Here is a 22,871-nt window from a genome sequence, read left to right on the forward strand (position 1 = left end):
GGAATATCAGCTTATAGAAGAGGCTGATAGGCCAAGGATATCAATTAGATTATTTAATACAAACTGAAGTTAGCTGGGGTCAGATGTGCACATGCAGCACAAAAATGAGCTCATACAGGGGATTTGTATAATTTTCTGGTGACTGTAAAAATGTTGTGAAGCCCTTTTATACAATAAAGCTAATAAAATACCAATATGTGCTTGTCATTTTTAGATAACTGACCTTATCTCTTTATGCCAGAGAATCCTGTAAACACAGACCCCAATAATGATATGTGGTGCCTTTACAACATTCACCATCAGAACAAATTTCTTCTCTCTGTCTGATCCATAACACCAATTATATTCAGGGCCTGTTTTCGCAGAAAATTTGTTTGCAAGCTTTGCCACGCATCTTCAGCTCCAAAATTATTATTTAGCATTTTGGAAAATAACCAAGACAGTCCCTGATAGCTTACTTCTTCTGGAGGACAGCATTACAGGGAAATATACTAGAGGACTTCTCATTTGGGAACAGGCTTATATATGTCTCTGGTTAGAAATCTATCTTAGAAGCTACAAATGTGTATGAGGAGCTACACAGCTAATGACAGGTTAATAATCACAATGAATGCTAACAGCCGTCAAGTTTTCTTTATATTTTAAGGATGTTAGAATTTATAAGCCTGAAACATCCAACTCATAGTTAAAAATATCCTCTTTTCCCTGTTTGTGCAAAAGCCACCACATATATTATACTACTAGCTGTGCTGTGCGATAAAAACGTGTTAAAAATGGAGAGTGAGCAGCAAACACCCAGTTGGTTCCTGGACATTGCACCTGGTCTATATTCCATTTTCTGGAAGAATAACCTCTGCATTTAGTTACAGCCTGGTAGGTGGGCACTTTGATCTTCCAGTCCTCTACATGCTTTACACTTCAGCAGCTCCATACAGTAATAGTACAGGCACCCAAGAAATTGCCTGCATACTACCATTAAACAACAACAAAAAAGCTACACTGTATTCTTTACCCTATAGAATGCTGGTTTAAAGTTTCGAAGGTTTGAAGCTAGTTATCTGAACCTGGAAAAAATACTAATTGAAAACTAAATGGTTATACTGCCGTTGGAAAATCATCCTCCTGTGCTAGCTGTGTACGGAAGGGCCTCCGGAGCAGGCAGGTGAAAGTTCAGGTATTTCAAACACTTGAAGTCTTGGCAGCTTGACTTCAAAAAATACATATTATATAAAACTTTTTCTGATGCCTCTTGCCTGTGGCTTGTGGCTCAATCCATAGAAGCTTTTCTATTTTCCCAACCCAATAAAATTTAAAAGTGTTCATGTGGACAGAAGAGCAGGCCCAGGATGAGGATGGTCATAGAGACATAACTTCTATTTCTTGTTATTAGCTGTCTCTGAAACACATGGAAAAAATAATTTGACAATTAATTGAGGGTACAACTTGATATTCACTAAATCTTACAGGAATTCGAAGTGAAGGCTCCTTGGGAGCATCACAGGATGAAGGGGATATCTCCTATCTACTTTTCTCCCACATCTGTAAGGATGTTCTATGTGGACCTGAAGCAGCCCCTGGCTCTGCTCCCTCCTCCTCTGTCTCATTCACACACAGCCTTCCCCTTACAGACATTAGCATCACCTCCGTGCAATCCAGTTATGCTGCAACAGTCTTATGCTCCTCCTCACCCTTCTGCCTTTCCTCTTAAACAACTTTTGAAGTCACTGGGTAATTTCAGTCATATTTGACATGGAGGTAGAGATCTCACGGACATTAAATCTTAAATAAGGACAAAGGGCATAAGTTCAAGTACAGGGTATTCCATTTAAGTGTAAGAAAACCTTTTTTTTTTTAAGGACAATTGATCAATTGGAACGGGCTCCCACAGAATTCATGGAGTCTACACCCCTGGGGATATTCAAAACACAAGCAGACAACATGTTCCAGCTGACCCTGCTTTGAGCAGAGGGGCTGGACTAAACAAGCTCCAGAGGTAACTTCCTACCTCAACTATTCCATGACAAGGTGTGATTGAGGAACTCCACCCAGCCCCTGAAACTGCATGTTGGCCAGAAGCAGCTAAGAAGCTATAAGTCTTCCTCGCTTTCTTTATAGCTATAAGATGGTACCCAAGGGGATGAGTGGCAGAAAGCATAGCGTCGTACTGCTCCAGCTCAAGGTACTTCTTTCCCAGCGAGAAGACCCTGCAAGGATAGGCTGGGAACATGGAAACATGAGATTTCCTTGTAGCAAATGATGGTACTGCCACACGGCTGGGTAGGGAATACAGGGAAGGTGGCAATTCTGCAGCAGAATACAGGTGATGGGAGAGAGACGTCCAACTGCAGTGACTCTCTGTGACAGACTCTGACATTACTTTGCATGAACATTGCTAATATAGTGTGGAAAAAAATACCCTTTAGTTGTTTTGAATTCAACAAACTTACTGAATTGGACCTCAGCTACCTTCAGAGCAGTATTACACATGCACTAGAATCAACTCAGACCCTCTTAGTCATGCCCTCTCAGAGGCAAGGCTCTGAATGTTTCTAATCTCTCTCAAAGTAAGAATTTTTCCATTCCCTTTAGCGATCTTGCTTCCCTGCCCAGAATCTTGTTCTAGTTCTTCAATATCCTTTCAAGATGGAAGAATTGCTCCCTTATACAACAGCAACCTAGATTTAAATGGCCACTGTTCTGTTCTTAATGTTGTTTGCTTTTCTTGCCCACAGCTGTTCTCTGAGCTGTCTGCATCATACACACCTACCATCTGAAATGTATTATGGACATAGAAGCAGGGCTGCTCTTTCTGCTTTCTTACAAAACTGTAAGTGAGAATATTGTCAAAGCAGGTACATGCAGAAAGTAAGTATTTAAATAAAGCTGTAATCGCTACTTGATGAAATCTCTTACTCTTCAGGAGCAGGATGCTGTTCTTTGAGGTTTCCCAGAAGCAAGTTAAGTGCCTTGCTGAACTCACAGAACAGACAGATAATTACTTGCAAAAGCATACAGGCAACACATTAAAAACCAGTAGAGCCGATAAACTTTTTCAGGTTTCACAGACAAAGCTATATGGCATAAGTATAAAGATTCTGCAAGAGCACAGCTGCCAATGGCTGACAATAGTTTGTCTTCACAGGCTAGCTTGAAAAGTAAAAGTATAAAGCCAATCAGCTGTTACATAGATGAGAATTTTAGGGAGGTGAGTGCTTGGTTTTGGTTTGGTTTTTTTGATCACTGCTTATCTAATTCTACTTGAGTAATCACAAGGTCATAAAGGCACATACGCCTTGACCAAACTGCCTGACCACCACTCTGCTGTTTTTCCAGGCTGCAGCGCTCACGCTGCAAACCTTTTTCCTTTATTCCACAGCACAGGTGGAACATGCTGGCTTGCTGCTGTCAGCTCAAAGGCTGGAGCAGGTACTGGCCCTGAGAGGAACAAAAGACGTCTCATCCCAGGTGCAAGAGGTTCATCTGGAAGTCATGAAGGTGCTAGTTTAAGGTATGTCCCACCCTTCCTGCTGAAGCTGTCCTCTTCCGAATTATAGAAATAGCCCAGAAAAATTTTGAGCACAGCTACGTAGGCCAGTGGTTGGGAGGGAGGGGAGAGGGGAGAAGTGGTTTCAATCATTGTAGTAACATTCCATGGGGGAAGGGAAGAGGTCTCTGCATTGCTCTACTCATCCTTTTCTACATTACAGCAAAACGCCAGGGTAACCTCTGCCTTCTGGGGCACGCAAATACCTTACATGGTGAACTCAAAATAAATGCAGAGGGTTCTTAGTGAACGTGGAGGAAGAAGAAATAACCTTTGCAGAAAGACTGTGATGACAGAATTGTGAACATCATTTCCAAATCTGCTGCAGGGACAGTCCTATCCCCTTGAATTCTTCTCCTCATTGGTGTGATGATTTTACAAAAGCACTTTATTTGGCATGTGACTTTTTCTTCCCACCATGTCACTGCATTTGCTGTGCAATGTGCTTTCATCTCAGCCCTACATTGCTGATTTCTGCTGATAAAGAGAATGAGGGGATCTAAAATGACTGTCTGGCACGGAATGGAAATCACAAAGCAGTGTTAAGACATTAGTCTGCAGATAATAATGAGCTGAATCATGATTTTAACACAGGTTTTTATTTTCTAAGACTGCATGTTACAGTCTAACGTTCTCCCCAAAGTGGGTTAATTTATCACCAGTATCACTCATGGTATTATAGAAAGGCGACAACCCATGTAAAAAGCATGACTTCCGATTGATTGCTTCCAAACATATTTCTTAATGTAAACAAAAATATTTATGATTCTCTCTCTTGTGTTAAAATGCAGAAAGCAGCTGTAAGCCATCAGCAGGATGGCAAGATGTACTCATTAAGGACAACACAGTCTCTTGTGTCTCCTAAACAATAACCCATGTGGTCCTTCCCTCCTCTGTCAACATACCTATCTCTGTCGCTGCTGCATCATCCACAGCTTCTCCTGTTTCGTCTTCTTTTGTTTCAGGCCCTCCACTTACTAACTCACTCAGCAGCTCAGTTTCCACCTGTTCTCCCGTCTCACCTGGGAACAGTAACCATGGAGATCAAATTAGGATCCACTGAGAAAAGCACCAAGTGTCCCCGCTCCTTTCTGGAAATTGACTTGACTTTGTCAGCTCTCCAATGTCCCTTGCCAGGGTACCCCCTGAACGAATCCGTAGGGAATGAATGGGATGCTCCCAACCACTTTCCATCATCCAGCTACATCCAGCCTCATGCCCATAAAGTTTTCCTGCTGCTTTCACAAAATCCCCTTGACGCTCTATTCAGTACACATCATGAGTACTATTTCCATACAAATAATTTCTCCAGGATTTTATTTGATACATGTGCAGTTTTATTTGCAGTTGGAACAAAACAGAAAACACAGTAACATGCCAGTCTGGCTGAAACTGTGCTTTCCCAGAGAGGCTGCTACCTAATTAATTTACTTGCACAGCTACTGAAAAATAAAGGAAAGCAAAACAAATGTTTAGTATCATATTCACCACAGCATAAAAATGGAAGGTCCCTTCTTCATCACGTACCTCATGGAAAGAAAATGCACACAAGTTAAGATATTACTTCTTGCTTGGAACAAATAGGAGCAAAACTCTTTTTCCCAAAAGCCTTGTTCACTTTTAGCGCAAGAGCATGAACTACTTGATGGCCAAAGCCCCATAACTGATCTCCAGGCAAATGGTCATTTGTAAATGTGTTTCCATGGACATGAGGTCATACCACAACATCCAGGGCATACTGCTGTGCCTCCAGCACTGTGCCCCAAAGCTTAGTAACGGTGATTAATGAAATTGGAATTTCCAGCTAGGCAAGACTACGTGTTTTATAGGTGAGCATCCAGTCATTTGCTGCTTACATAAAATGAGACTTCAAAGGATAGGCGCCCATTTTATGTAGAGGAAACTTCAGAAGTATTTTGTGAAGAGACATAGGACAGGACAAGCCAACTGCCACGCTCAGCCACTGGGATGCAAAGAGTCAGAGTTACACAGCCAGTTCAGAGATGCACAGAGCAGAGACCCAGGGTTGGGGCAAGTGCCTGTAACTGGCTCTGGGCCTCACACAGGTCAGTCCTTCTGCATCTTGCACTTCATCCAGGCAGATGTGGAGCGAGAAAGGCTGCTGATACCACAAATAATTATCGTGTGCTTATTTCCCAAAAAAATGTTCCCCCTGGAAGTATCTAATTGCTCACTGAACTGCTTTGCAACATTTAGGAGAAATCTGATTCCTTCTGAGAAGTGTTCACCTTCTGTGTGTGCAGCCCATGGGAGATTCACTAACCCAAAGATGAGCACAGCCTGCAATCTCTGGCAACGACCATGCCTCCCAGTAAAGGTCCCTCTCACAGCACACAGAAATACCTGCCATCTCAGACACCACTGCTTCCTCACGCAGCCTTCTTCCCCAGCTAGTCAGCTCCAAATATTTTTGGAAAGCTCATCCCTATGACCCTTCACTACTACTTCTATTCTGCTTGTGTAGTAGCCAGGCTTCTAGGACAGGCTGAATATGCAAAGGGTGCATCCAAGAGATGCTTTCTCTTCTACATCCAGACATGCACCCTCCAGCTTCATGTGCACAGGCACAATTGCTTTATAATTAATACATGTAACTAAGTAATAGAGCCTTTAGTCTCTGTAAATATTAAAGAGCAAGTATGAGCTACACAGAAACACAACATTTTAAATGAGGAGTATAATGGGGCATTGTACCTGCTAAGAATAATAAGAGCATGGAATGAAATAGCAGAGATAATGACTGGAAATGCAGAGATAATGACTGGAAATGCTGCTTAAATTTACTACAGCTTGGACTTGTGAGTCTGAGGCTTCCTCAGCCACATTCTTCTACACTCCACATTGTACAGACTCCTCAGACCAAATTCTGACTCCAGAAGCTCATGTGAAGCTCTCAGTAAAGTCAAAAGGACCCATGCACAAGTCCCTGGAGGCAGAATTTGGTCTCCTGAATTTATGAAAGCACAAATATTACCCTCAATGAGGTGGTCCTCTTCAGTAATATGTACTTTCTCGATGATTTCCACTACAGAGCTGTCACTGCCCTCTACCAGCCCACTGTCCTCTGCTGGTCCTGGTGATGGTGACCCAGTGTCTTCTCCTGGTGCTGGTGGTGAAGGACCAATGCTCTCCTCTCGCCTCACAGATGGCAGCTCAGAGGTCTCCTCCGCTCCTGCAGGCAGGGGCTCGGTGCCCTCCGGCTCCTCCCTTTTACCGACCGAATCAATCTTTCCTTCCAGGGCTGGAACCACAGCTGCAGGCTCCTCTCCTGGCAGATGCTCACCCGGGTTTGTCTCCTCAGAGGCAAGACTCACATCCTCCAACGGGTCCAACTGCGTTTGGTCAGCTATGGTTTCATGATCGTCTGCAGTCGGGGTGTTCTCACCTGATGATGCTTTTAGTTACAGCAGGGCAAGGAAAGAAAAAAGAGAATTACAGATAGTTGATGAATGGGCATGTAAGCTGGATGAGAACTAGACCCACAGGTGATTGCACAAGCACTGCTCCCTCCTGTCCTTCACCAGATCTGCTGCTCATGGCTTCATGTGCAGTGTATGCTCAAGAGAACAATGACTTGATCTTATATGAGAAGAGCTGACCTGTTTACAGGCCAATGTCCTATTACACTTTGCCTTGCAGATCTGAAACGTGCCGGAGGTTTGCCAGTGATGGGATGCTATGCAAAGAAACACCTTTCCCTGCCCCAAACCAGGCACGGAACCAATGTGTTGAGCAGGAGGGAGCTGCTACCCTGGGCTGCATGGGAGAAACTTCTGGTGGTGCCTTCAGGTGGCTGAACAAAAAACACCAAAAAGAACTTTCTCATCCCAGAGGGTGAGCAGTGCTTATTGCTTAAAACAAAAACCTGTTTGTCTGTCTTTTAAAACACCGAACTACCATTCACAGTGCGCTTTGTCTAATAAAACATCCAACAACAGGAAGCCTAGCCAAATTTAACCTTCTGTTTCTGTCATCTTCCATCAACTTATTGGCTATGTAAAGCAATGGGCCTTTTTGGCAGATGAAATTTATGAATAAAGAAATGGCAAAATCACTCTGACAGGTATTTAAGGATAAAAGGCAAAGAATCAAAATGAGCTATACCTACCTATCAGGCTGACTTAATAACTCTCTGATTAAATTCAGTTTGACAACAGCTTGTACTTAATCTTCTCCAAAGGAATGTAAAGATGAAAACCCTGGGAATTCATGCACAAAATCTGTTTATATAATAATTACAAAACTGGACAAATTGTATTTTCCGAGAAAATTATTATTTCAGTGTCAAAGTCAGTAAAGCAGAACCATATGATACTTCATACACACATAGATGAACAGTGAAAAAATGTAATACATCCTGCTTTTAGGAGCAGCTGCTTGAATACTGCTGCTCTTAAGATAAATTCACAGTTCTTTTGAGGGATTCAAGTAAAACACTTCTCCAGCAAGCATCACCTAGTTAGCCTGTGCCTATGGACCCAGGGAAGGACAGCTAAGCCAGAAGAAGAACAGGAACCAGGCAGCCTGGAGGGTCAAGACAGACAGAAACCAACTTTGACTGTGCAATACATAAAATCTCATTTGTCCTGGGAACTGTAAAACCATCGAATGTCCAACCAGCTTCTCCAAATCCATAGAGGTGTAGCAATTTATAATGCAACTCAAGAAAAGGAGGTAAACTCAGCTACACACATCAGACCACTGATCCACCTGGGGCTGCACCCTGACAGCTGCCATGGGGCAGTGGAAGGGGCAGAGGGACCCAGCCCATAGGGACAGGTCTCAGTCCATCTGTGGACGTTCCTCTGTGAACCTGCCCAAGCTCCTTGTCAATCATTTACGCCCTTGACCTCTACCATGACCAGTGACAATGGGGTATACAACCCACTCACACCCCCTGTAAAATACATTATTGCTGATATTATGCCTGCTGCTGGTCATTTCACCAAGTGACACAGTTCTTGTGTTACAAGGAATAGCAAATATATTACTCTGTTTACCTTCCCTGGATCTCTATCACACCTTGTCTTACAGACACTCCTTTTCCTAACACAAGGCTCGATGTGAAACAGATACCCAATCAGAGTAACAGCAAGCACATCTGAAGCTATTCTAAGCAATGACTAAAAAAAAAAAAGCAGTGTATGCTTGGAGATCATAGACTTGATGTTTTCATGTTTTATTTTTTATCACTTTAGGCACTTCTCATGTCTTCACCTTGCTTGGTACTGGGTGGACAGGGAGCATTTAAAACCTACAGACAGAAATAAATGAGCCATGAAAACTAGCATGTTATACAGAGTTTTCAGCTGGTGTTACCATCTAGAGAAACAATTCAGGCCTGTTATTACTAGGGATCTCCTGCAGCTTCTATAAACATCAACCGCATAACTTCCAGGTAGTCCTCTCTTCATCAAGATGTTTTATATAAACTGGATTATAAAATACTGCCATGCAATGCAAGACTCTCACTGCTGGAAACCCTGGGAGCATTAATCTGCTCTCATCTGAAATGCAAAGAATTCTCTAATATGGAAAAAATAAATCCTCCCAGTAATCGGTTCAATACCTTTATCCCCAAGAAGAATGAACATCAAGTGGCAGTCAACATTCCTAGGATGCCTTCCAGTTTTGTTTCATTTTTAAATTTATAATTTTTATTTTCCCTGCTGTAGACAATTTTAGCTTGAGAAACAATCAAAAGCACAGTCGACTTCAACAGGTTATGGCTACAGTATTTTTCTCTTTGCCTTTTTTGGTTTGGAAAAGCCTCACCTTTTTGTGAGTTACACATCAATGGAAGGAAATTAAATACATTTCTTTTTCCCTATTAACACATGTAGAGAAGTTTATTTCAAATTATCGACTCTTATTAAACTAAATTAGCAAATAACTAACATACCTGGCCGGTAACTGCCCCATTAACATAATTACAAACTGCACTTTATCATTACTATGACATTAGCTTATGTATTTAGTACATTTGATAACCCATCCTAAGATGAACAGGCCTTTAGACAGAATTCCTAAAATACTCAGAATAAATTACTTCAGTTGTTTTCCTGAGCACTTCAGTGTTCCTGTGCAAATATCTTTCAGCAGAGGATGGAAAGGCAGAGGAATATGGTACATTGACCAGGTAAACAAGACAGTGGGTACAGCATAAAGAGATTTCTGTTGATATTTTCAGTGAGGCTCCTTGGTTTGCAGACATCTGCTGGCTCTACAGTGGCACAGACAATGCTTTCCCCATACAACCTGCTGTCACCTCTGCAGTCACAAACCACAACACAGCAAGGCAACAAATGGAAAATAAACCCATACAGAAAACATGGATGCTGCAGCCAGAATAACAGCAACAGATGATACTTATTACTCAAGAATACAGGGAAGAAATCCAGTAAAATGAAATGCAAACAACCTTTACGTATCTATCTTCAGGATGTATCTGTCCAGAGAGGCCAATCTCTGTATACAATAGCATTCAGGCTCTTATAAAAGTGTTTCCAAACCTCCCTTGGAGCAAAGAGCTAAATATGGAAACAAAGTTGTATTTAATTTCACTGAATAGCATGCATACTCTTATGAAGCATTCTACAAATATACCTTGCACCCCAGATTAATCTGCTATTACTTGACCCAAATCAAAGTCACAAGAGTATTGCTGGTGCTATAAACGGTGTTGGGGTGGATGTATGAATTTTATAAGAAAAAGGAAGGATTGCGGGGTCAGGTATTGCTAGTTCACTATTATTTTAAAGGGAATAAACAAACAAAACACAACCCAAACCAAAAACATTGAATCTATAAGGTATTACACGAAAGGACCAACTGCAGGACCTGTCTGCAAATTAAATAAGTTGGAGGGAAAAAAAAAAAAAAGTGCAGAGTGTATGGAAGCCAGCAACTGATTAATGTAAAAGGATCAGCGGTTGAGGAAGGCATCATTCCCCAGGCGCAGCTCCCTGCTCAGTGTGGGCAGAATTAAGAGCCTGGAGCATCCCGCCGGGGTCCCGCCCTCGGGGTCTCCCGCGGGACGCCCACCCGCGCCGCCTGCCCAGGACGGGACCACCGCCCCAGCTCACAGCAACGCGACCCCGACCTCAGCCCGTCCCGCGGGAAGCCCCCGGCCCGCCGCCCCCTGCCCGGCCCGGCTCACCCCGCGGCGGCGGCCCGGCGGCGGCTCCGGGGGGCGGCGGCTCCGGGAGGCGGCTGCGGGCGCTGCTGGAGCAGCCCATGGCGCTGCGGTCGCTTCCCGACTGCCCGGCCCGGGGCGGAGTGAGGAGGGGCTGGAGGTGCCGCCGTGCAGCACGGAGTGACGGAGCCGGGGGCAGGGGTGCAGGGGTGGCCCTGGCAATGGTGCCTTAAAACACTCCCCGCGGCCGGCGGGGCTGCCCAGAGCAGCACGGGCCACCCGTGTGGTGGGTTCCTGCCCTTGAGACACCGTTCTGTGCTACGTCTCAAAAGGTGTAAGTGGCAGCAGCAGAGAAAGGGACGGCAGGTCTGTGTGACAACAACTGGAGACCCAATAATTTAATCTTGGATGCGTGTATGTGTATGTAAAACTCACCAGCAAACTTCAAGACAGGTTAGCATCGAGTAGAGGGAGACCCATGCACCCAGTAAGAGGGTTCAGGGTCTTGGCAGGGGTACTAGACAGACTTGGAGGCCATGCTGACGCTTGAGGGTCCATGAATGTGCTTGTGATTATGAACCTGAGACTGTGAGTGTGAGTTTCTGTAGGGAACCCCAGTCTGAACCAACCAGAGAGAAGCAGTAGGACCGAGCTGTCATCGTATATGTGGTATATGTAAGTGCTACTAAGTGCAGTGCTCTGTCTTAGCTTGTGCTTGAACACACACAGGGGGCTCAGCCTCGCTACTGGCCCTCCTTGCAAATGGGAACAGCAGTGATGCATCCACAGGATTGGGATAGGGAGACCTCTGGGGTCTCAGCAGCTGGGAGGCAAGAAGGAATCTCCAGGTTCCAGAGTCCTCTGAATTCAGCAGCCACATGTTCACCATCAGCCTTAACGGTAAAATACTATTTTTATATTTCTATACAGGCAAATTGGCAGATGTCCAGTGAAGTCCAGGTGGCTTAGAAACTTTCCAAAGAGTAAGAATGAAGAATGTTTGCCATATACTTGCTTGCATAAACAAGTCCAGTGTATTTTATTTATTGCACCCAAGACATGTTTCATTATGTCCTCTCAGATTTAGAGTAATCACCCATTAATCTACGTAAACATTTTTTATCCATCCAGAAACTTGTCCAGACAAATCACATTGGTTTTGGACATTTGTCCAGGGTTTGTTGATGTCCTGCAGCCAAGGTGGAGCACTAGCCAGGCTGCAGAACATGTGGAAATCCTGGAGATGTGGTATATCATACGGTATGTGTACTATCACTATAGCACAAGTGTCAAGCTCTGGTGCACCTGGGAAGACTGATGCAGATAAGGTATGTATTGTATGGATACAAGGGGTACCCTGGAGCTGTAAAGTCTTGCTGCATGTGCAATGCACACTGCAGCTGGATCACTCCAGGAAATCACCTGGCAAACGTACATGGAGTAACACAGGAAGGAATACCCCATGTGAGCCTAAACCCATTAACTTCTGCTCCCTCAACTTGAGTTCATTTTTAGGACACTTTTAAAAAATAATAGAAAAAAAAAACAAAACTGTAAGCTGTATAGATTTCTCTGTGGGTATCTATAAGATTTCTACTAGACACTGGTCAGTGAAATGCTGGTAACTTCAGTATTAGCAAAGCACAGTGCTGGGTAAGCACAAAAGCACAAGTGCAGCAAAGGGTTTAGTGACTGAAAAGTCAATTTCAGACATACCTAATGTTCATGCTGCAGATGTGAAATCCCAACAGCTCTGTGGTGGGAGCTTGGTTGGTTCCTTACACAGAACCTGTGGGTTCCCTGTACAGCACAGATGCGAGTGCCTCAGCATCCGAGGTGGACATGTCCCTAACAACTGGGACAGGCTCTGCTAGCACAGATAAGAAAGTAGAAGTGCCTAGTGCTTGCAGAGGAGTCCCAACAGCTGAGGAAGCTGCCTGCAGACAGCACATATACAAGGGAGGGACGGCAAAGATATCTGACATCCCGCCTTTCTTCTATGATGTTCTTTCAGAGAACACAGTAAGGAGGTTGGACCACCAGGGCAGACTCTTTGAGCACTGGGCATGGAGAAAAATAAAAAAGGCAAGGCTACATTCAGTTCCTTCTCATGCCTGCGGAGCTTTGTACCTGCTTCCCTCCGTTTTCTAACCAAAGGGTAAGTACCTACCATCCATCTTACTGGAACAGTGAAGGAAGGAATTCATGATTTACGAGGCCAGAGAGAGGGAACTTGTGTGGGCACGTATTGGCAGTCAAGGGCACTCACCACTGGGGGGGCAGGACTACTGTGTACTTCACGTTCTTTAAACAGACCTTGGGTAAGGTACAGAAATAGGAATGAGAACCCAAAGGCCATTTGGCAGGTGACTCCTGACATCACTAAATAACAATTTTATGGTTTTCTTCCCTCCTCCCATGAGTAAAGGAGAAGTTGCATCTTTTCAGCAGGAAGACTGGACACAACAGAGCCAGTGCTGGAGCTGGGCCTAGGTAGGGCCATGGTAGGACAGGCTGCACCTCAGTGTATCAGCTGTATTGCCATGTATCAGGTCAGGCTTGGACAATGTGTGTCCTCTGCAGATCATTCAGCACAAACACATTCCCACAGGACAATGTGCTGCTCTACAGCTGCCTCTGTGCCACTGTACTGCTGTGCTGGTAGCACCACGATGCTCACCCCTCCACCAAAAGCAGTAACTCCACAGGTTTACCATGGGGGCAGGTTAGCATGCTGATGTAGATGAAGAGTTCACTGGGCAAACACGAGCTGGTGCATGCCTCTTTCTTCAAGCCCCTGTATGTCCAAGCAAACATCACTGAGGCCAAGACAAGGCTGGAGCTGATGACAGTTAGGCTCAAACTTTTTATTTCTGCTTTCTAGACAGCATGTATCCTCGTGTCAGCATGCTCACCCATTTGCGAGGGCAGGTGGTAGTGATACACACTTTCCAGTGAAGATGCAGGGTGAGGAGCTTTGGAAGTAAGAGTCTCAGGGCTGGGGAAGTGAGATAGAAGTGTGAGACTGGAAATGAGATGAGGTTTCTGGGTGTGTGACAGGTGGTGGGATAAGGCAGGGGCAAAGAGGCAGAGGGTATGGGAGCAGAGGTTATGGCAGCAGCACTCACAAGCTGTGCCCTGTCCTTGTAGAGAGCCCCTAGAAATGATTGCAAGTGATCCAGTGGCTGCAGAGTGATGTTGGCAGATGAAAATCCTTAGTAGCCTTCCCATCTCTTCCCCTGGGCAGGGCACCTCTCCCCAGACTCCCTGCCTTCTCTGATCTGAACCATCCTGATACTGCCCCAAATGAAAGCAGTATCAAAATAGCTAAAAATAACCTTGAACAACAAACAAACTAGATGATCCTCTTGAACTGGTTATTTTTACAAAGGAAAACTATTTTACTTAGGAATATAAATTGTGAAATTAAAATAGAATGTAAACTGGGAGTGTTAATTGAGAGCTGGTAAAGCAACAAATATGTCCTCTTATACACACGCAGAAATACACTTCCAAAAGCAAACTTCTTAAAGATTTCTCTAAGTTCCTGGCAATTTTAAAATTCCCCAGGCCAGTACTACATAATCAAACTTGTTTCACTCACTACAGAGCTCACTAGCTGTTAATAATTTTGAATATTTTAGATATTATTCCTACTGCAGCTATTAAATTTCTATCTATTTTCTGACACAACTGAATCCTGGGGCTTTCCAAATCACATTAGACTTTTCAAAACATCATATTAATCATGTTTTCTTTTTTAAACTGTGACTCCTTTTCTCAATTCTTTGGCTATTCTGTACAAAAAGACCAATACTGAACAGGCAATAAAATATTCTAAATTGTTTATTGTGGTAGATAATTCAGGCTAAATATTCCACCGATCCTCTTCCCTTTCCTTTCCTTCCCTTCCCTTCCCTTCCCTTCCCTTCCCTCCCAGTAAAGCCACTGCAAGGGTGGCCAAGGAGAGGTTTGCATCCAGACCCAGCATATCTGTGCATTACTGGGATTCCAAATTCCCAGCAATCGGAAACAGAGAGTTGCATTTGTCTGCCTGACAATACAGGGGATAGTTTGGTGCATGACCCTGTGAAAATCAGATGAACATGTTTGCATTTGCTGTAAATGTAATGATTACCAGAGAACACTGTCTGTCACTCTTAATAGCCCTGACAAGTGCAAAAGGAGAAAATAATGCTGCAGGTGTTCACACAACCTTGTTGTGTAACTGTGCAGAGATTTTGATGGGACTAAAAATGTAAGAGAGAACAGGACTGTATTTTTGAATATTTTCATTCAACCAAAATAGTATCCTTTGGTCATGTTAGTAAAATCAAGATGTAGGAGGCCTAGCTTTTCTTTTTTGAATTGTATCCTGTCTTTCAGGGTTAGCATGAGGCCTCTGGCACCTGAAGGACAGCTAGAGGTACACTGCCCCCTCACCCCCCCACCCTGCAGTGGCTTTAGCAGAGGTTACAACTGGAAACATTCCCTGTCGCATCACACAGCATTTCCTGGTCCTTTGCTGGTGACAGGTCAGTACCTGTGATCTTCTCAGCAGCTCTGACAAGTAGCAAGTCTTTAACTCTCCCCAGTGCCTGCTGGTGCTCAGGGAAGGGGGTACGCAGTGGTACAGCTTCAGATGTTCCCCTGTGTCCTCGGATGTCAAAGTGATCCCCACTTTCTCTCAGGGTCAGCAGTACTACCACTTCAGATTTATAAAGATCTCAGAAGTTCAGAGAATTTAACAAAATGATCCACCCTAGGCTGTACCATAGTGTGTCCACTCACTCATTTTTTAGACTTCAGTATTATTTTTGCTTTTCTTTCCAACTTTGTCTTCTTTCCAACCTTTTCTCTCAGTTAACTATACACCATCTACAACAGCACACCTAATAGCACATGTACCTCTTTTCTTAGTGCCTCATTTTACTGTCATTGGATTACACATAATTTTTCTATGAGCAATGAGACCATTCTGTTAACAAGCTGACAGTATTATTACCATGGCATTTGAGGGGGCCATGCTTGGGGTTGCATAATATGGATTTCTCCGCAGAAACTCATGTGCCCATGCCGCACGGACGGGCCTGCATCTGCAGTGTGCCCAGAGCTTACTTCTTGCAGCTGAACTGCAAGAGACCCCATGAGTGATCCCAGTGGTAAGAGGAACAAAAATCTTTTAGAAACCCCAAGGCATAACGTAGCAAGATTAAGCATAATGTAGCAGAAACATATTAGAGAAACAGTAGCTCTATAGGGACTGGACATGAGACAAAGTGGTATGTCCTTGGTTTGCAAGCTGGGAAAGCAGAACGTTCCACTAAAGAGCTACATGATTTTTGCTGTGTCATAGCACAAGATGACAACATGCATGCTCAAGAAATTAGGTCAATAAGCCAACACAGGGTGGGCACCAGGCTGCAAAGACCACCTGGGATCCCTAGAGACTCCTGATGACGACCCTCAAATACCAAAGATAGACTTCCAGCAAAGGGCAGGATTAAGTAAATAATTTATGTTTAATCCATCAACTAAGCAGTAGAAGCAAACGAATATGCAATAGGTATTTGTAATAAATACCAAGAAGTGTGAGTCATGTGCACGTTCCATTAGAGGAACGATCCATCAAACATCCAGAGTGCTTCAATAAAAGTGCCTGCTTTTTCACACTTTCAAAACAGTGTTAAGGAGTCTTTTTTGCCGACTTTTCGGTATCACCAGCCACCCCCATCTGTGCAGGAAAATACATGAATTTGCATGTCTGTCCCCCAAAATTAGTACACCCGGCGAGCATGGCTTGCACTGTTGTCTGCTGATGTGTTGGCATCAGTGTCAGTGCTGCCATGGGAGCTCCCTGCCTTGCCCTTTCCTCTCCTCCTCCCGGGTCACACATTTCCACCCCAGCAGGACATCCCACCGGCTGTATCAGTTCTGCTATGGGTTTGTTACCAATTGAAGCACTGATTTGACTTAAAAGAAACTCTGGAAAGAAAAAAAAAAAAGGCTAGGGGTGGGAATTCCTTCAGCTGCCATCTCTACTGAAGTCAACGTATCATGAAGTTATGGCCCTAGCTAAGTATGGCCATTAGACTGTTACTCCAGTCAGGAATCTGTGATTGCATGTCCAGACTCAAAGAAAATAAGGTTTCCACATGATCTTAGATATTTTGCATCTTCTAGATCACTTAGAATTTTTCAGATACTCTGAGTTGCTTTCAGTTTCCTCCAGAATCAAATGATGAAGATGCTTTTCAATTTTTGGGACAGGTCAACATTCCATCAGTGATTTTTCTGGCAGTGCTGTCACTCTCCTAATTCACTTTGCTAACCAGTGCTTTATTATACAACCTTAGCAGCATTTTAGGTGGGGAGAGGTGGTGAGAGACCTTCTTCAAGACCACTGCTCTCCACATTTGAATTAAATTATCTCCATCTCCTTTGGAAACCCTGCCCTCTCACCAGGCAAGTGCAGAGTAAAGGCCAGGGTGGAGAAACTGTGAGGGAGGAGGAGTGGCCCTGCTTTCCCTGTGCTTTTCCCTGCACGCTCTACTTCATGGCGAAACAGAGCACCAGCCTGCAGAGCCCCTGAATCAGCCTTAATACCTGGGTCAGCTCATGAAGGAGGTGATCTCCTGGGCCGTGTGGCTGGTGGGGCAGGCAGGAGCGCTGGATGTGGCCACAGTGCCGGCTGCCAGGACTCAAAGAAGTAATGCTGCTTCTCCTGAGGTTGCCACCTGCTCCCTGGATCTCTCCATCTTGAGACTTGTTTGTTCGAGATGGAGAGGTTGTCTGCCGCTTCTCTCCCTTGCTTTTGTTCCTGCTGTGTCATGGCCTCCTCATGGAGGCTGAGCTCAGCATCCCCTGTGAAGGATGCCTGGGTGCCAAACCCTGCCTGACCTGCCTTCCTCCATGCTTCACTTCTGCACCTGCACTGTGAATGCCCACCCGCCCCCAGCTGCTGAACTTAAACAGTGACTGTTTCATACTGTTTAAGGAATTTTGGTTGGGGAAAAGCCTTTTCTTCCTTCTAGTGTTGCTTTCATCTGATTTGGACCGGCCCTTTGCCTAAAGGACATTTGGTGGACCACGGACCCCCAGGAGAGACCTTCACAGCCACATAAGGAAGATTTGGGGGGTGAGAGACCATGGTGCCCATTTCTGCATGTACTTCCCCCTACAGATCCTTATTCCACCCAGATTTAGGGACAGAATTTGGGGTCCAATGCCTGAAGTGTCTGCCAGAAAGTTCTTCAGGAACTGCATGTGGGTTTTGGTTGTTGTGGGGTTTTGTTTTCTGTTTTAGTTTTTTTTTTTTTTTTTTAGAAAAACCCACATAACTGGAAAGAACTAGTTTTATAAACTCTTACGGAAAGTATTCTATTCTCTCCTAATCTGAGTGCAGGTTGCAGGGGTACCCCTGAAATCAGCTCCCTCTTCCAGAGCCATTCATGGCCCCCACATTCTGCAAGGGAAAAGATGGCAGAGGTGAAAGGGATGGCACTGAGCTCGCGGCTCTGCCTGCAAGGACCTTCCTTCACCCGCGCCTGAAGCCTCCCGCAAGGCCCTGACGCGAAAAAGTGCATTTAAAACCGCTCTGCAGAACACGGCAGGCTGTCCAACTGCGGAAAGCAGGAGCTGCAAGGCAGCGCCGAGCCGCGGCAGCCACGGCGCGGCACCTCACGGCTCGCTGGCCCCGCCCCGCGTTCGGCCACGCCCCGCCCCGCGCTCGGGCAGGCCCCGCCCCCGCCCCGCCGTCCCGCCCGGTCTGGCCATGCGTGGTTGTGCGCAGGCGCATTGGTAGCCGGAGGGAGGTCCGGGCAGGCCGTGCGCGGCTCTCGCGAGAGCTGCCGCGCGGGGATCCGCGATGCCTTGTGGGAGCTCGCTCCTTTCTGGCTGCCCGGCCATCTTGGCGGCGCGTCTCCGGTGAGCGGGGCTCGGCCCGGGGCTGTGGGCGGGCGCGGGGGCTGCTGCCGGGTGCTAACCCGTCCCTCCTTCACCCCTGTGTTCCAGGTACCGCCCGACCCCGCGAGAGGCAGCAACATGGTGGCCGCGAAGAAGACGGTGAGTGGGAGCGGGCCGCGCCGGCTTCACGTGGTGGCGGCCCGGCCTGCGGGCGCTGTGCGGGGCGGGTCGCCGTGAGGCAGAGCGGGCCGAGGCGGGGTCCGAGGCGGTCACCGGAGGCGGCGGCCAGCCCTGGGCGCAGCCGAAGCAACTTGTGGCGGTTCTCGGAGCTCGGGCCTTGCCCTCCCTGAACAGGCTGCCAGCCGCGCCTGCGGCCGCCTCACACCCACCCGCCTCTGCCCTCGGTTTCCTCCTTCGCCATCCCGGGCTGCTGCTTACAGGGGCTCTCTGGTTGCTGGGGTGTGGGGGAGCTGGTGCTCGGTCCTTATGCAGAGGGAGCTCGGCTGTTCCATTTCCTGCTGCGTTCTTGTCTTTCTCTTAGAGCGGCTCTGGCAAATATGGGTTCCTTGTTAGATGATGGTGTTCGTCCTTGCAGATGCATTTATTGTCGTGAGCATCGTGCTGTCTTGCTGGAGTGTCAGCTTGTATTGCATTTGATTACTTGTTTTTGCTGACCTATATAATACTGCTAGTGTTGCTCTGGGAAGAGACATACTCCAAACCTGGCTTAGATTTGCAAGACAGAAGCAGCACTTACTTGGATTTGAGTAGCTAAGCTTTAGTAAAGTCCTGTCAAATACACCAGGACATTACTGATTAAGATGAATAGCAGCAACAATGCTTTAAGAGGTATTTTCCTGTTGTAAGATGCATGAGTAAGAGTTATTTTTATGAACTTGGAAAAACATAGTATCAACCCCCTTATGCACAAGCTTTCTTCTACTTGTCTGTTAGACTGGTTTTCTTATTCTGCATTGCAGATTATAGGGGAATTATTAAAAGATTGCTCATATTTGGAATTCTTTCATTATCATATGTTCTCTGCCATTTTGCAAAATGTAAAGTAACATAATGCTTTTCTACATCTTTTTTCAGAAAAAGTCCCTAGAGTCCATAAACTCCAGGCTTCAGCTGGTTATGAAAAGTGGTAAATATGTGCTAGGATACAAACAGACTCTGAAAATGATTCGGCAGGGCAAAGCCAAGTTGGTCATCTTAGCCAACAACTGTCCTGCTCTGAGGTAAGCAGATGTACGAAAAAACAATTATCTTTAAGGCAGGTTCGTTGTACAAAGACAGTGTGTACTTCATGTTAATCACTACAGTGAGTTATTACTGCAGAGTACTTTGCTGGCATATTCCAGAGTGCCATGAAACAAATGGGATGGGTTGTTAGGTGTGTAGTGATTACAGATTTGGACATGTTGAAGTGCTTCCCAACGTTTTTCTAGCTTTCCAATTCAAAGGGTTTGTGCTAGTGAAGACACTGTAAGATTTTCACCCTGGGATAGCATTCAGTAAAAGTATAATGGAGCTGAATTCCTGTGCTTTTTAAAAGTAGCATACTGGAAAATAATTTTACAGGTAGAAAAACTGGTAATTAACAGTGACGTAAAATACTTGAAGCACACAAAAACTGCTTCCAAGTAAGTTAAAAATTTAGGTTCGTGGCCACTGAAATTGCTTTTTTTGAGAATTAAGTCTTTACTAGCTCCCCAACATTTTCTTTGTTGAATTTCTGTGCTCTTTTTGTCATAAAAGGATATTGATGGATTCAAGAAATTGCAAATGCAGAAAACCAAAATTAAATGCTTGAGAAATGGCAGGACTGTTACATAGACAGTATGTTAGTGGGGATCCCAGAAGTGCTTGAGGAACAATATTCACCACTGAAATCTCCTGGTGGAAGTCACAAGAGAAAGGAATATAGATTTTTGTTAAGAAAGATACATAGTTTCTTGCATAGGAGCAGTCAGGTCTTTGGTCAGCATCTGGCCACTGGCTATCAGCATTAATAATGGTCATCATTTATGTACTTTGGCTTAGCTCCTACAAACTTTCGGAAGCCTGAAAGTCTTGCATCCTCTTCTTCCCTGTAGAAACGAGCATGGGTAGGAGCAGCCTCGAGGATTTGCACTCCAGAAGTGTGTTTGCTGTTACATCTCTTCAGTATAATGCTGGATAAGGGAGCCTGAGCCACAACACAATAGTGATGTTTGACAAAGAACAGATGTGTTTTCCTGGTGGGAGGGAAGCCTGTGTAAGGTTTAAGTGTGACTGGAATTAAAGCTGCTCTCACTGTATTACAGTCAGTCAGAACTGTTTGTCAGTACCGCAACACCTGGGTTTTGAATTTCAGAAAATCAGAGATCGAGTACTACGCTATGCTTGCCAAGACTGGCGTCCATCATTACAGCGGGAACAACATTGAATTGGGCACAGCATGTGGAAAATACTACAGAGTGTGCACACTGGCCATCATTGACCCAGGTATGTCTCTTGAACAGTGTAGTGACCAGATGGGGGTGTGTGAGTGGTTCCTCTGTTCACCTGTGAGTAGCAGCACTGAGCAAGTAACGTGCAAGAGTGATCACTCACCTTGCTGTCATTTTCTGTCAGTTTTAGCTCTCAATTACAATTTTTTTTTTTCACCAAGTTCCTGTTCTTTTTGAGTCCCAGGTTCTCAGAACCTGGAGTTGCTGCTACTTATGTTTACACATAGCTCCTTTTACTGCCAAACCCTGTGAGCATGCGTTGTGTCTACCTGTCAGTCTGCAATGAGGTTTCAGTGGCTGGGAAGCAACTTATGGTACCTGTTTCTGAGCCCATCAGCTAGAACCTGAGCTTGTGCAACATGCTGTTTGAATCAACCTTATTTGACTGTTCTGAATCTAAGACAAAGGACCATGAGTTGTCCTGCTTCCTAGAATAATATATACAAAAATAACCTATATGCAGGTGGATACTAATCCAGGGCTGAAAGTTACATGTTTTATTCTAAAACTGTAAATCTGTGTGTAATTACTATGCTTTGGTAGCACTCTTGGTCCTGGAGAGTTGCTCAGGTTCCTCATAAAGACTGCTTACTAGGTGACTTCTCATGCTCTTTCCAAAATCTTATAAGTGAAGAATCAATCTTTTGTTTTACTTGTTGACCAAAATGCATACACATGGATTTAATGATTTCTGCAATAACTTTAACCAACTGTTCCCCAAGTGACATTGGTTTGAATTCACTGTTTCTTCAGAAAACTTCATTTAGCTTGTTTACATTCAAATACTAGCTGTAAACTTACTTTTGAAAATGTGCAATTTAGGTTTGATTTTGGTGGGGGGGGCTATAAGTAAGCTAAGGAACTGCAAATAAATCTTACCTCTGTGTAACAATGCGAATATTCTCGCTGTCCTGATGTTTTCGTGATCAGGGGAGGCTAGACATTCGCTATATTAAGACTATGCATTGTGTCCTCCAGGACTAGATTTTTGCTCTAGTACTGGCTTTGTAAATGCTAGTGACAGGTACACAATTACCATAAAAAATAATGTGTATGGATTAGCAAAATACAGTTACAGGTATTTTTTTAATCAAGCCACTGTTTCTAAACAGGCTGTCTTTGTATTGCTTTTAGGTTGTTTCCTATTTGTGGAGTCAGTGTGTTGTGTTTTTTTTAACATTTTGACTTATTCCTGAAAACAGATCTTTCTGTGGGTCCTCTTGTAACAATACATTTTTGTTTCGCAGGTGACTCTGACATCATTAGAAGCATGCCAGAACAAACCAGCGAGAAGTAAATTACCTACTGTAAAGGTGTTATTTCTACAATAAAACTGGTTACAGATCTGTTTTAAGAAAAATTTGTATTATACCTTTGCTGGTTTTAGGGAACAAACTATATAAATGAAGATTCATTACCACTCCTGTGTTTCCTGTTGTGTTAGAAAAAACCTTCACAGGACAAAACTTGCATGTTTCTTTCTCTAGAAGTTGTGGATCTTGAGAGGTAAGTGGAGTAACACTTGGTCATGGCAAGTATGATGCCAAATCCCAACAGGCTAGTGCTTCCTTAGGTTTTGTTTTGGAGTGCGAATGCAAAACCAGGTCATAATGCAAGGTACAGTAAAATGTTTGGGATGTTGGGATGGGGGGGGTACTGCAGGGGGTTTACTGACTCTAAAAAAAAATCACACAGTTTTTCTAAGTCAATCACAAAGTAGTAATGCAAACTATCCCCTTTGTCTTTTCATTCGAGAACGTATATATCAAAT

The 22,871-nt window shown here is 44.6% G+C and overlaps 1 protein-coding gene across 1 annotated transcript; it reads left to right on the forward strand.

Annotated features, from left to right (window-relative positions):
• Positions 1–18,522: 18,522 nt before the first annotated feature.
• Positions 18,523–22,520, forward strand: RPL30 (ribosomal protein L30). The gene is made up of 5 exons (XM_080340338.1): positions 18,523–18,626; positions 18,714–18,764; positions 19,701–19,846; positions 20,965–21,095; positions 22,348–22,520. Exons 2-5 carry the CDS (start codon positions 18,744–18,746, stop codon positions 22,395–22,397), a joined length of 348 nt encoding a protein of 115 aa, XP_080196464.1. The 5' UTR covers positions 18,523–18,626; positions 18,714–18,743; the 3' UTR covers positions 22,398–22,520.
• The last annotated feature ends 351 nt before the right edge of the window (positions 22,521–22,871 follow it).

The sequence above is a fragment of the Nesoenas mayeri genome (assembly GCF_963082525.1).
Source record: "Nesoenas mayeri genome assembly, chromosome: 2".
NCBI lineage: Eukaryota > Metazoa > Chordata > Aves > Columbiformes > Columbidae > Nesoenas > Nesoenas mayeri.

Bases quoted from the DNA above. Each gene is read 5' to 3' on its own strand.
- RPL30 (XM_080340338.1), top strand. From the start codon at position 18,744: ATGGTGGCCGCGAAGAAGACG. The intron at 18,765-19,700 runs GTGAGTGGGAGC...ATCTTTTTTCAG, and splicing joins TGGTGGCCGCGAAGAAGACG to AAAAAGTCCCTAGAGTCCAT. The intron at 21,096-22,347 runs GTATGTCTCTTG...TTTGTTTCGCAG, and splicing joins ACTGGCCATCATTGACCCAG to GTGACTCTGACATCATTAGA.